A 15,101-nucleotide genomic window follows, 5' to 3' on the forward strand; every position below is an offset into this window, starting at 1 on the left:
AATAATCACGCAAAATAATATAAACTTATTTAGGAAAAAATAACATATATACCGTACTATTGACTCTCAAACGTAATCAGGTATTGGTTGATAACCTAAAAACCTATTATTTTTTCCCAAATAAACTTACCAATAGAAAAACACACATAAATTTTTATATAATTTTACATGCTTTTTCTATAGTGTTTCTTTTGAGTAGAGCATCTTTGGTTTGGCTGAATACAGCTTCGTTAATCTTTTGGAGCGAAGTTTATCGAATTTTTCATAATCATGAGTAGCTTAATAATGGAAGCGTTGAAGTCTTGCAAGAGTTACGGTTCTAACCGTTTCATAATAAAGGCGAAGGCGTCGATCGCGCACCTGAAGAGCGAGAGCGCGGAGGCGGAGGGCGGCTCCTGCTCCGACCAGGAGGTCGACCTCTTCCTCACCCTCATGATCGAACGCAGCCGCAAGTTCAGGGACCTCCTCCACGAGAAGCAGGTCGCCGACGAGCAGGAGTTCTACGACGCTCCCTCTTCAGGAGCACCTGTCTGGTACGCCGCCCCCTACGCAGAAGACCATCCTCAAAACTGTCATCGACAAGATGCTCAACGAACGCAGGCTCGGCAGGAACCTCAAGGGACTCAACAAGTCCAACCTCGCAGAAATCGAAAACGCAATATGGGATTGATTGAATAGGAAGACCATCAGAAACAGGAAAGCTGATAACATTTAATTCTGGTTGTAGCAAAATCCTAGGCAAGTGCATTCCTAAAGGTTCCTTTGAGCGGGAATTAGATCATCCGAAATTTTCAACAGAAAAATAGCAAACTACCACTTATATGTGCCCGAAGATCAACAGAAAACAATCATATTTTTGCCTTTTTATGCCCTTCCATCATTCCCAAAGGTCTTTTTGGGAAGCAATTTTTAACGCCGATTAAAATGCAATTAATGCTCGATCTTTAATTGGCACTTTATACATTACTTAAACAATTAAATTAGTAAACATGATGAGAAGGTCTTCCACAACAATCAGCACAAAGTCCAGAGCCAATTTCAACCTCGTCGTCGTGGGCGAGAGGGGAGTCGGCAAGACATCCCTCCTGATGAGGTACGATCGTGGAGTCTTCTGCAAGACCTACGCCGTTACCATCGGCATTGAGTCCTTTAGCAAGGAACTGGTGGTGGACTCCGAAAGAGTGGCCCTGCAGATCTGGGACACCGTAAATCTTATCTAAAATAGGCGGGACAGGATGGCTTTAAGTCCCTGGTGAAATCGTACTACAGTCGTGCCTGTTGTGTGATCATTGTCTATAGCGATCCTTTGCAACTAAAACGCACAATCGACGGCTTTCTGAAAGAGATTGGATAGTACGCATCGCAGCACGTCACGGTGGCCTGTGTGCGCAGCAAAATCGACCTGAAACCCTTGTATTTGATGCCTTATTTAGAACTGAAGAAGAAAAGTCAATTTTGAAATAATATTAAACTCACGAGAAGATTAAGTTGTGGAGGGAGGTCAGTGCCAAGGAGGGCACCAACGTATAGCCGGTAAAAGCTTCCCTTATGCAGTTCTTCGAGGATTGGCAGCAACTTTATTGGCAAAATACGATGAGGATTACTAATTTAAGTAGTTAGTTTCCCCAATGAAAAAAAAGTCGATCCTGATAAGCAAAAATGACCTGGAGCATATGGAGATCCAAAGGAAAAGCGTGTGCTGCAGTGCCTGAGCATGTGGTGGCGTTTTTGATACTCGAAATACTTCTCTAAGTCAATAGAAAATAATCGTTATAAATGGATTAATATTAACCGGGACTAGAAATAAGGCAGAAAGGGGGGAAGGAAAATAGGTTAAGTGAAAATAGCAAGGGAACTCTTTGGGTGGGTTGTGAAGCCGAGGGAATCGGGGGTAAAATATACAGAAGAGGTAGTATATGCAACTACGATTATGTTCAAATAATTAATGATTTTACTTTGGGAATAAATCTCATATATATGATACGCTTGGCTCCAGGAGCAAGGATAAAATGCTTATCGATATGAAACAATATTGTTTCTATTTTGAAATAACTTTATCTTTGTTGTTGGTGGCTTTCCATATTCCTTTGGGTTTTTTGTGGATAATCTTGGTTTATAGATTCAAAATAAGCTTTCTGAATGTTTTGTTTGGTGATCGAAGCTTATGGAATTTTTTATAATAGTGCGTAACGTCGTTTATGGAAGCGTTGAAGTCGTGCAAGAGTTACGGTTCTAACCGTTTCATAATAAAGGCGAAGGCGTCGATCGCGCACCTGAAGAGCGAGAGCGCGGAGGCGGAGGGCGTTGCCTGCTCCGACCAGGAGGTCGACCTCTTCCTCAGCCTCATGATCGAACGCAGCCGCAAGTTCAGAGACCTCCTCCACGAGAAGCAGGTCGCCGACGAGCAGGAGTTCTACGAGCGCTCCCTCTTCAGGAGCACCTGTCTGGTACGCCGCCCCCTACGCAGAAGACCATCCTCAAAACTGTCATCGACAAGATGCTCAACGAACGCAGGCTCGGCAGGAACCTCAAGGGACTCAACAAGTCCAACCTCGCAGAAATCGAAAACGCAATATGGAAGACCCTGACCCGCTAGGTTGACCTCTACAATAACGAAAAATAGTTCTACCGTGGAAAGGAAGAGCTGCAGGCCACCCTTGCCCGCAGAAAATAGGAAATTTTGCAATAGCTGGAGAAGTTGAAGGTAAAATCGTTATCGAACCGGATGGTGAGCATAGGGAACCAATCTTCTCTTCAATGATGTCAATGAATTAAGTTACTCTCATTTGAAAATAAGGCTTCTTTACAATTCCAGCGCCATTTTCTTTCCGCAATACATTCAACTTCCTCCCTAAAGCTCTTCCAAAGTTCTTTCTTTTTTTGTCCATCCTTTGGTGTTATTCCCGCAAGAGTGATATAAAATTGCCTTTAAGCTTCTGCAATAGTTTTCTACACTACTCAATATTTGAGTCATTATGAATGCAGTAATTATTTGAGAATTATACCATCGGAGGCAAGATGGAGCAAAAGTTGAACTTCCTGCTCGATCGCAACCGGCAGTTCGATTTTCAGACCGCCCAGACGCTCGACGCAGTCACCATGGACCTTAAAAATAACACACAGCATGTACCCCCATACCGATCAAGAGCAAAGAAGCCAACGAGATCTGGAGAGTACTCAAAGAAGACCACTACTTTTGGTACAACGCGCCGAAGGTGCTCGAACTGTGCAAGGTCGACGAGACCAAGGTCTTCATGCTGGTCCTCCTCGAAGATGCAGTCAAAGTATCACGATGCTTATATAGCAAAAATGGCTGGCCCTTCCCGAAGACCAACGCCTCTACCTCAAGAACTACGTGGTCGACAACATCCTGCAGTACAGCTCAGTCGATAACCTTTCGAAATCGATGCACAACATCCTCTCCAAGTGCAACTCTATCTTGGTGCAAATCGTCAAGTACGAGTGGAAGACCAGCTGGGCCACCTTCATCAACGACATTGCGAAAGCTCCATGAAGAATTTGAACATTTGCGAGAATAATTTCTACATCTTGAAGATGCTTAGCGAGGAGATCTTTGACCATTCCAAGAACCAAATGACCCAGCATCAGATCATGGAGCTCAAGAATCAAATGAATTCTGATTTCACCACCGTCTTTGAGCTCTGCAAAGTCGTCCTCAGCAATTTGAATCAAGTGAAACAGTCCTTGATCAGGGCCTGCCTGGAGACTCTCAACGCCTTCCTCAGCTGGATCCCCATGTACTACATCATATACTCTGACCTCATCGACAACCTGGTCATGATGTTTCCCTCCGACTACCTCCGAAACCACGCCCTGGCCTGTTTGGTGGAGATTGCCAGTCTGCCGATAGACAGCAACAATGAAGACTAAAGAAGGAAGTACCTCTTCATGCTGCAAAAGGTGACTGAGCAGCTCAACACCTCATCCCGCTCTCCAACGACAGCCAAAAGGTGCAGCAGATGCTGCAATCGGTCAAGAAAAGAACAGGAACATCTTCGAAGTGCTGGCGAGAGGGATTGCTAATTTCTATTCCTAATTTTTCAAAAATCAATTTGGATGGCTCTAGAGGGTGATGATGGCAATGAGGACGGCATCAGGATATGCAAAATGGGCTTCCGCTACATCCTCATGATGATGAACATCGATGAAGACCAAGTCTTCAAAATTACCATCGATTTCTTCCATTTCTACATCGGAGCCTATCTCGAAAGGCAAAACAACGGCGAACCAACATTCGGAGGACTCTCCTATGGCTCCAAGACCATGGCTCTCGACCATATCTACGGAGACATATTCAATGAGGTCATGAAGACAGTGGTTCTAAAGATGGCCAAGCCAGAAGAGGTGCTGATCGTCATAGACGAGGACGGCATTCCAGTGAGGGAGGAGATGTAGAACACTGAAAACACGAGTCTCTACGAGATAGAGAGGGAGTTGGCGCAATACCTGGTGCGATACAACTGGAATGAAATGAGGAAATTCATCCTCAATGAAATTTAAAACCAAAAAGGCCCGAATTTCAGCTTCGATACCCTGAACTCCCTCTCGTGGATCATCGGCTCACTCTGCGGCAGCATTCAGGAAAGAGAAGAAAAGGCATTCTTCATTACCACTCTGAGAACCTTGCTGCATCTTTGCTAAGCTAAGAAAGGGAAGTAAAACAAGGCAGTCATAGCCTCCTGCATCATGTACGTCGTTGGCAATATCCTAACTTCCTGAGGAACAACTGGACCTTCTTGAAGACAGTGTAAGGAAACTGTTCGAATTCATGAAGGAGTAATTTCCAGGCATTATGGAGATGGCCTGCAATGCGTTTCTGAAGATTTGCAAGACAACAGCATAGCAATTCACCATAATGCAGCCGAGCGAGTCAGAACCATTCATACGGTAAGTCATCCGAAAGATTGCCGAAACTGCAAAGAGGTTCAACAGCGATAGCCTTGTTTACATCTTCTATGAATCCGTCGGCTACCTCATCGCTGCTGAGCCGTAACCCAACACATAGGCCGACCTCATGAAGGAAGCCTTAGGTCCTTTGCTTTATGAATACTTCGGCATGATCGCAATGGCCTAAAACGACATCAACTTCCTCAAGGAAGAGGAAATCATTAAAAAATTGATTTACTTCTTCAAGGTGAACGAAAACTTAGCCATGGGAGTGGGAAGAAACTATGCTTTGCTTCTGAACGAAATCCACCTAACCATGAACAAATTTTACCTTTTCTACTCTGCTGAAGTCAACGCAGCTGTCAACATGAATGGCAAAAACGTACTGAACTTCATGACTGTTAGGAACATGAGAGTTATCAAGAAAGAAGTCATCAAAGTGTACACTCGCATGCTTGAACGTTGCCATGAACTCACACAATAGCAGGCAAACCACATCCTCAACACATTTATCTATCCTCTTGGGTAGCTTCTCAGTGATTTCCACCAGTGCATACCTGAAACCAAAGAGCAATAGTTTGTGTCTCTCTTCACTGCAGTTCTGGAAAAGCTCAAGGATGTCATTAGTCTCGACTTCTTGAGCCGGTTGATCGAAATGATATTTACATCATCTCTTCCCCTAATCACCAGCGATTTCAATTCATACCCTGAGATCAGAGCCAACTTCTTCGGCTTCCTCAAGGCCTTGGTGAAATACAACTTCGGTCCTCTCTTCTCACTTCAGGAAACTTACCTTAACACTATCCTCGATTGCATCATCTGGTCGTTTAAACACGAGCTGAGCACCTACAGTGACCTTGGACTTGAACTTCTAGAGGAAGTGCTCATCAATGTGAATAGCGCTGGACAAATTACGAATGCTTTTTATGCCAGATACCACATGAAGATTATCACTGATATCCTCGAAGTAATGACAGATGGATTCCACAAGTCCGGCCTCGATGCGCAGACCAAGATCTTTTACATTATGATTCATGTCACCACTCAAAACGCCGTATTTTTTTCTCTATTTAGGTCTATGATTCGATCTCTTTCGAAAAGCCTCCAAACCAATCAAACGCTGAATACCTCTACAGCTTTTTGGTCGAGAGGCTGTCGAACGCCTTTCCGAACGTCAATAGGAATGCCACTTCGGAGAAAGTTGCAAATTGGTTTCAGGCTACTGACGAAAAGGCATTTAAGCTTGAAGTTGCTGATTACCTTGTGCTCATCAATCGCTTTTGTCCTGAGGATATCAACGAGGCAAGAAAATGATAGTGATCCATCTATACTGATTACCACCTGTAATATATGAACTATTTTTCATCTAATTTTGCTTGATTATTTTTAATAATAAGCGTGTATACATGGAATAAAAAATGAGTAATCAAGGATACTTTTCAGCTACTTTTTTCTCACGTAATGTCTAGTATCCTCTTTATCTCATGCTTGCATTCATATTTTTATTGCAGTTTGGCATTATTGACTATAACTCCGTTGCTGGGGTTATAGTAACTGATAGACTTTCCTCCTTGTGAGGTAATAGACCCTGCAAAGACGGATGCTCCTCTATATACTTGCCTGTTTATCTATTTTTTGTGGTGATGGGATTGTTTGTCACTTTGATTCCTGCATACTTTGCCCTATTGTAATTTTCGACATCGTAGGCATTCGGCCTGGTATAGTTGGCTGGTGGGGTGAATTCAACTTGTTTGCTGTAGTGGTTTTGGGGCGTTTACTGGTACATTGTCGTATTGACTCCTCTTACGATTGTTGCCTGTTTGGGAACGTAGTTCATCTATCGGTCTGTAGAATAGCCAGGAGTTAGATTTAGACTTTGGTTAAGGTTGGCAGAGGGATAGTTCTTTGCCTGCTATGGCCTAGAGGCTGAGTAGACTTAAAGTGTACCATTTGGTTTGAAGTAATTATTGACTAGTTTTGTTGAATTAGTCAATTCATACTAACTTCTGCGTCTTTGTTCACTGCCATTATTGTTATTGACGAAATTTTATACCTTTCTGATGGGCATTCTATCCGGCATGATGAATCCGATCATGCAATCGATGGGGTCAAGCAATTAATTGACATTGATGGTTTGCGATTGGTTGATGGTTAAGTATTAGAGTTTCAAGGGGGCTTGATTTCTATTATCGTAGTTGATGAACCAAAAAAAGCACTGTTTTTCATCTTTTTTATTATTAATTTACGCTCGCTGATTGTTTGCTTCAAAAGGGTAAAGACTTATTTCACGTTTTTGCTTATATCTACTGCGATATCCTCCTTGCTTCTGTTGCTAGACGCACAGAGCTTTGTACTCAATGCCACCTTTATATAAACTTGCTTACTCTTCCTGGCAAAGAGGGATGCTCATTATGTGGCAAAACTTTTCTTTAAGGGGATTGTTATTATAGAGGAGTTGGGAGATCAAAGCAAGCGAAATCTTTCTCAATCCTGATATGGTAAGACAAGTACTTAGGTTTTAGTCATCCAGATTGGAGATGATTTTTTTGAAATCATTTTTGCTTAGGGATGCGAATATCTCTTCCTGATTTTTTTTGCTCACCATGATGTGGCTTGTGGGTTGATTTGTACTTTATGAGTTTTTCCATGGAATTGATCAGCAGGATCTTCTACTACATGCGGGGTAGTGTTTGAATATTTATATAACTAATGATGGAACCAATTTACAAGTTTTTATTTATTCTGCCCAGAATAGAAGATAACTGTAATCATAAAGGTAAAGCATCAAATATTTTGGCTCGATTATTTGTCCAGATCTTCATCCTGATGGGTAGAAGGGAGTTTTGTGAAACATCTTCCGCGGATTTTTCATCAGTCTCTCCTACCTATATCTTTTCAGATGATTCAGAACACTTTCTTCTTAGTTTTTATCATTCTCATCTTTTTTCCATCTTTTCGGTGCAGCGAAATCAAAGGCTGCCTTCCAGTCACGGGTTTACTTAAATTTGCAGATCATGCTAACAACATGGTCCAAGTTCAAGCAGATCCTTCCCTTCATGTACTCATTTATCGGAAGCCTCCTCGCTTAAATTCCCAACTGATTAGCTCTCATCAAGCTTGCATTTTTAAGGATGGTCCGATCTATCAAGCCTCCCAATATGAAAACATCATCTAAATGAAACTAAAAATACCTGGTTCGACTGTTTAAAGGGTTTAGGGGGCATCGGGACTCAAGTATATTAATCTTTTGTTGAGCTGCTTTCCAAAGGTTGCAACATCTTCTTCGTGGGGCGTGAGTGCCCAATGCTCATACCTCATCTTCTGCAAGAGCGTTTTAATTCCTCCGTGAAAACTGCAAAGATGAATGCTTGGTGGTTCCTCAACATGTCTGATCGATTTCATTATAAGTTCTATCTGGCTTCCCAAAGATCTATTTTCTTTGTTGTTCATTTTCCCTTCGTATGTAAGGTCAATGATGATGATTTGTCCGGTGGCCATGGCTGATTTCAATTTCTCTTTCTTTTCCTTTTTCACCGATTTGATTCCATCCAAATAGGCCGAGCTTCTGTTTCTGTCATTTTATCAATGATTTCATGCAATTTCTTTCTCTAGACGTCCTTGCGCTGTCTCTTTTTTTCCTTCCTCAATTATTCGTCGCGGAGAAACTGGGTCATCTTCTCGAACCTTTCCTTATTCTTCTGCTGTCGTGACTTATAGTCCTCTGTGATCTTCTTCTCATATTTGACGAATTCGTATACTCCTTCATCGAAGGCGCCGAGAAGAGGGTCGTCTGTTTCTTATTTTTAGTGCATCAACATTAAGTAAGGAGATATAAGAATGCTAACCCGATTATAGTCAAATAGATAAGCACCATTGACTTTATGAAAATCAACAAAAGAGCTTATTTCTAAAACCAGGAATAATATCAATTTTACCTCTTCAAGACGCTCTCCTTATCAAGCCTTGCTGGTATGACCATAAATGATCGATAAACCTATATAGAGTTTACAAAGAAATGTAAAATGCATATAAAAATTGTTCTAGAATAGTCTGATGACTATTAATTGGCATCTGCCGAACGATATATAACAAAATTTAGATTATGAAGCGAAGCGGTCCCCAGATCCAAGAGCCATCCACTCGCAAACGCACCTTTTCCTCCAGCGCGACGAGGAAATGCCCTTCAAGCTACGCCTGCTGAGGAACTGGAAACTCACTTCTGAAGTCTCGCGATTCCTCAAGGAGAGTAGAACACCCGATGAATGCACCCTTAATGATAGGACAAGCCCACAATTGTCGCTGGTGGTCTACAAGCCGAACGTTATCAACAATTGGTTGATTTCGTTGAAGCAGAGAAAGACAGAAATAGTGGCTGGAGTCAGATGTGATGTCTGACTATTGATGGCCTTTAATGATCACTGTACTTTTATTTTATGTATTCGAGATCTTTATCAACGGATAATTGAAGAAATCCAACCAATGGAAATATGCCTAAACTATAGAAGCTTTAATTTTTTATTGGATTGTTTTTGTACAGATTCAAGCGTAAATTTGAATGATTTACGATCGATAAAATTAGCTAAGTTTGTTTTCTTTTGGATCTATGTGAAAAAATCGGCAAACTAAAAAATTCAAAAAAAAATAAAATCTTAAAATAAAAAAATAAATAAAGATAATTGCATCATGACAATATTGAGAGTTTAAACCAAAAACTTGATTCAAAACATCAAATCTAATTGTTTTTTTATATAATAAGAAAAATGTTGGTTGCATAATTATGGTAAAGGATGATAGTTAAACATAATGAACGATTGGATATTCAAGCGCTTTGAATGGTCAGATATCAGTAAAAAATATAACCTAATTCAAATCAGTGGATTCGTTTGTAATATTTGCAATACTCTTCAAAGTAGATTTCATGTAAGAAGAGAGAGAGTCGCATTTCTAAATGTTCGATAATTAAGCAAAACAGGCCCTTTTGACACCCTTGCCACAAACGTCAAGTTCAGCAGCAAGCCTTTCACCGAGCAAGATTTTAAAGTAGACCTAGTCATGCGCCTCAAGGTGCCAGCCCAACCGTTAATTCCAAAGTAATGGGAGGTCACCTTTGACAAGCTTTTCAAGAACATTCCACCATACTACGAGTAGGTTTACCATGAGATGCTGGACTACGTTCACTATCTCGCCATCATGGATTCAAAAGTAAAGGAAAGCGACATTAGTGAAAAGGAAACAACCACTCGTCTCATGACCACCCTTAAATATATGATAAAGCCATAAGCCAGCAATAAAACTTTATCAATCGTAGGCTTAATGAGGAGAAATTCGTGGTAGATTGCGAGTATGCATACCTCCCTTTCCTTGATACTTTCACGGTTATGTACAATATGCTCATGATCGTCCTTTAGAGGTTTTGTGGCTTTCACGTCAGGACGTTTTTGATGGAAAACACCGAAGACGAGGAGTAGAAAGGCAATAACGTCATTTATTTTCTCTCTCACAATCAGATTAAAACCTAATGAAAATGGCGGACAAAGTTGAACTGAAAAAGTAAGTATAAATGGCAGATATTGACTATTGTATAAATGAGCCTGTTGACAGTCATGGAAGGCCTCTTAAATTTCACTCATATTTTCGAAATTAACCTGACTTCGAGGATTTCATGTACAACGATAAAATGATTAGCAGATCGTTAGGAATAAAATAAATCGGAATCAAGAAGTAAATATTCAACGAAGCTAAAATGGACAAACTTAAGGCACAAAAATATAGAAAATACTGTTAAGAGGTTTGTGAATAGCTGGTCAAATTGTATAGAAACGAATAGATCCTTATCACCCAACAAGAAAAAACATATATATACAATTTCAATAGGCATAGGATCAACCCCGGATGCTACCATTTACTCTATTAAAAGAAGATCAAGAGAATCTTCTACGAAAAAATAAAGGAATTGAACAAAAAATATAAATATGAATGCAATTAATATAGCTAATCTTATTTTTAGTTCAAAATACCTTCCAAAAAAAAGCCTTTCTTTGATAAATTGAACCATTTACTAACATATAAAAGCTATTAGACATGCCAGAGTGGATAGCTTTCTCTTTTCACCAAATTATAAAGAATAAAACTGGCATTTTTCAGCTTGAAGCATCATATAAAGACGAATAAATTTCTTGCAATCGGACTCGACGTCTATGCTCTACATGACAACTTTGAACGCTTCGGGTAAAGAACTTATGAATATGGTGGTGAATAGCCTTCTTAAATGCCTCAGGCAGAGACTCTAAAGTAAGCCTTTCACCCTTTCCTGCCTTTTCTCTCATCAGTCAAAAAGATCAGATAATATATGGGTGAAAATGCAACCTTTGAGATCATGACAAAGATATACTTGACCTCTTTCTTTTTGATTGTCAGCCCGATCTCTGTCGCCTCGTAAATAGTCCTTAGGATGTATTTCTCTGATGGTTACGTGAGTTATCGTTTTTGCCTTATTGAGCTAACAGTGATGGTTTTTTGCCTTAGTGGCTTCGTGGAGATTTGGGCCAAGAAATAGAACAGCTTTTTTAGTAACTATGCTCACAACCACAAGGTGAGAACGTTCAGGTAAGGCTTCGCAGGACCTTATTTTAGAAATTTGACGACTGACAAGCCAAACTAATACATTCTCTAACAAACTCTAAAGCAAAGAACGATCAATGTTCTTTGCTACTTGATCATTATTGCGCTCTTGGTCCTTGAAGGCGTCTTTTTTTGGGGAATTAGGGTAGCAATTGTATCAACATACGAAATCTTGCCTCATGCTCAATGGAATTATGTCTCGTGGCCTCATCTAGTCTTCTACGGAGTATACTTTGTGGCTAACCACTTCATGTATTATTTGATCTTTGTCAGGCTGTTTGATTTACTTGTGAAATGGCAAAACTTAGCATTGAAAAGTTAGCATGACCAAAGGGTGAGATTCTACAGATACTGCATTACCTTTGGAGTGTAATTAATGGGTCCTATTTTCTTTTACATCGTTTAGCCTTTTAGGGGAGTAAGCTGCTATGCTGCTTAGTGTTCTTCTGAATTTTCAGCCTATGTCTATTCGCGATACGAGCTCATATTCATTTATATCTTTTTCAAATTCACCATTTCATTTGGAAGCAGTGAAGATTGGCATAACTGAGCAGGTGGTAATCGACCCAGAGGGAAAGATAAAAAGAGCGCTGGCGTTTGAAGAGAGTTGAATTATTTGCTTAACTATGTGAAGTAAGAGTATAAAAAGGGAGAAGTGGTGGAGGATCTCAGAGACTAGTCACTTGCCCTCTATTATTACGTGCTTTTCAAGATCAATTTTCCCTTCTGCACTACTCTAAACTTTCTTTTCCTTCAGCTCAATTACATTTTCTAAAGGATATAAAGCTTTAGAACTAGAAGAAGGCCCATTCCAGTTGCTAGAATTTGTTCAAACACTACGAGACTTTTATGACCATTCTTCACTTGTGCATCATTTTGAACACTTGGGCCATCACTTTCACTTATGAATTCGTCTAATACGATTTCAAGAATTTCATCTAAACCTTTATCACAAATATAACATCTGACGGAATATTGACATTTAAAATTTTGTTGCGGGAGTAATCGTCCTCTTATACTAAAGTTTATCCTTTATCTTTCGGAAACTATTCCAAAGTTTTCTATATGACCCTCTCTAAAGTACATTCATATGAATATTTAGAAAGAAAGGAAGTAATGTACCAAAAATATTTATACAAAATTCGAGATAAGCCCTTGAAAGTTAAAACCGTCGAAATGCTGCCCGTTAAGACTGTCTTCAGGACATACACCTATGATGGAGTCATGGAAAATAAGAAACAAAAATACAAGATATACGAAGCCTATAAAACCAAGAACAAATTTTTGAAGGATAAACTGACAATGATGCTGGTGCAAGCCTAATTGGAGTCATAGAAGCATTTGAAAGAAGATCCTTTGGAAAGGATATAAAAAATCATATTTATTGATGTATGAGCTAAATATCTATGCCGATTATTGATATTGTTATATCTGGAAGTGCTAAGATGACGTCAGTCTTCAATCCCACCCTCTTCAAAGGCAAATTGGCCCTCATCAGTGGAGGCGCTACTGGTATTTGCTATGAAATCGCTAAACAGTTCCTCATCCATGGAGCCTCTGTCTACATCATCAGTCGTAAGATTGAGAACATTAACAAGGCCGTCAAGAGCTTAGCTGAGGAAACAGGGAATAAAACATTTGGGGAAGCTCGTGCGATGTCCGCAACTAAAAGGAGATCGTTTCAACCATCAAACTAATTCTCTAAAAACATGGAGAAATCGACATCTTAGTCAACGGAGCAGCAGGAAACTTCCTCTCACCCATCCACAACCTATCACCTAATGCCTTCAGGACCGTCCTCATGATCGACACCGTCGGCACCTTCCTCCTCTCCAAGTACACCGCCGAGCTCAGCATGAAGAAAAGTGGAGTAATCCTGAACATATCTGCCAACCTACATTATAGTGGCACTGCCCTCCAGGCGCACTCAGGAACTGCAAAGGCTGGAGTGGATGCACTTACCAAGCACATGGCTGTTGAGTTCGGACCAAGAGATATCAGGGTTATCGGTATTTGTCCAGGACCCATCCAAGGTACTGAGGGAATCGACAGGCTGAACCCTAAGGATGTGAAAACTGAGCAACTCCTGCCCCTGCAGCGACTGGGAACCAAACTGGACGTCGCCAATGCCTGCCTTTTCTCGGCCTCCTCTGCTGCCAGCTACGTAACGGGATCAATCATAATGGTCGACGGAGGAAGCACCCTTACTCAGCCTAACTTCGCATTTTCGAGCAAATAATTCGTGGAGGGCTATCCCACTTTGGCAAGAGCAAGCTCTGATCAATCACCATAAATCATTATACGATCTACCAAATGAATAGCTCTTTCATTATGCTTTGAGTTAATTCATGCAATTTATAATATTTTTGTGTGAGGAAAAATGTACATGCAGTTGTAGGAGTTGTCAGGTCGTGGAGGTCCTGGCAGAAACAACCGTCAAAACCAAAGCGGCAACAACTTCAACCAGCAGCAGAATTGGCAGAGTCAGGGGCAAGATAACAGACAGTTCAATAACAATAACAACAGAAATCGAAGCCCATATCAAAACAATCAAAACCAGCAATACAACCAAACCAACAATACCAAAACAATTCCAGCCAATACAACCACAAGGTCAAAACTTCGGCAATAACTACAATCAGAACAATCGCAATCAAAACCAGAGAGGCAACTATAGGAATAACAACTATCAGAGAGACAATTACCAAAACGATCAAAGCTTCAATAACTATGAGCCTCAAACAACAACAGCAACTTTAATAATGGAAACTTCAATAATGACTCTTTTAGCAGACAAAACAACCGCAATTTCCAAAGAGAAAACTACACTAGTGAAAGAAGGAATAACTATAACAACTAAGGAGGAAGACAAGATTTCAGAAACGATAATTCAATAATGGGAGAAACAATCAGAATTACCAAAACTACCAACAAAACAATAGCAACCAGTACCAAAACACACCTAACAATCAATTTGATATTGAAGATGGCCAGGCACAGCCATACAACCAGCCACCACCTCAAGGACCATCTTTCAACAATAACAACAACTTCAACCAACAAAATAATAGAAGGCCTCCTCGAAACAACGACGGCAACTTTGGCCAAAACCAATTCAGAGACAGAAGGAACAATTACGATGGCAACAACCAAAACTAAAACCAAAGGAGAGAATATAGAAGCTATCCCGATCGTAGCCAGCCCCAAAGAGAACTTACCGAAGAAGAACTAGCACAGAGGCTTGCCAAAAAGAGAGATATTCAGATTGAAAACTACAAAGAATTCAAGTTCCCCCCATCTGCTGCTATTGAGAATAGCACTCAGCCATACATCTTCGCAAGAAACTAGCCCAACCGAGTCACCCGCGTCGATGAGAGTGCCATTCACTCACTGAAGGGTGCTAAGAAATTGGATGTTGGCAACAACTCAGCAGGAATTGTTGAATTTTACGACTTCCCAGCCCTTCCCAACAAGGGCGAGCTTTAGCGAGATAAAGTGGCCGGCTTCAAGGAGCTAACGGGCATCAAATACAGCGATTTTGAGAAGCGAGGAAGCGAATTGATGGTGGAGAT

At 40.6% G+C, this 15,101-nt stretch overlaps 1 protein-coding gene across 1 annotated transcript; it reads left to right on the top strand.

Moving 5' to 3' along the window:
* Positions 1 to 12,935: 12,935 nt before the first annotated feature.
* Positions 12,936 to 13,768, top strand: LOC116244776 (uncharacterized). The gene is made up of 2 exons (XM_031616644.1): positions 12,936 to 13,186; positions 13,321 to 13,768. Exons 1-2 carry the CDS (start codon positions 12,936 to 12,938, stop codon positions 13,766 to 13,768), a joined length of 699 nt encoding a protein of 232 aa, XP_031472504.1.
* The last annotated feature ends 1,333 nt before the right edge of the window (positions 13,769 to 15,101 follow it).

The sequence above is a fragment of the Nymphaea colorata genome, unplaced genomic scaffold, assembly GCF_008831285.2.
Source record: "Nymphaea colorata isolate Beijing-Zhang1983 unplaced genomic scaffold, ASM883128v2 scaffold0305, whole genome shotgun sequence".
NCBI lineage: Eukaryota > Viridiplantae > Streptophyta > Magnoliopsida > Nymphaeales > Nymphaeaceae > Nymphaea > Nymphaea colorata.

What these genes read in the sequence shown, in the direction of transcription:
- LOC116244776 (XM_031616644.1), top strand. Translation starts at nt 12,936, where the DNA reads ATGCCGATTATTGATATTGTTATATCTGGAAGTGCTAAGATGACGTCA. An exon ending in TTTGGGGAAGCTCGTGCGAT is followed by an intron (nt 13,187 to 13,320) that starts GTCCGCAACTAA and finishes TAATGCCTTCAG; the next exon opens with GACCGTCCTCATGATCGACA.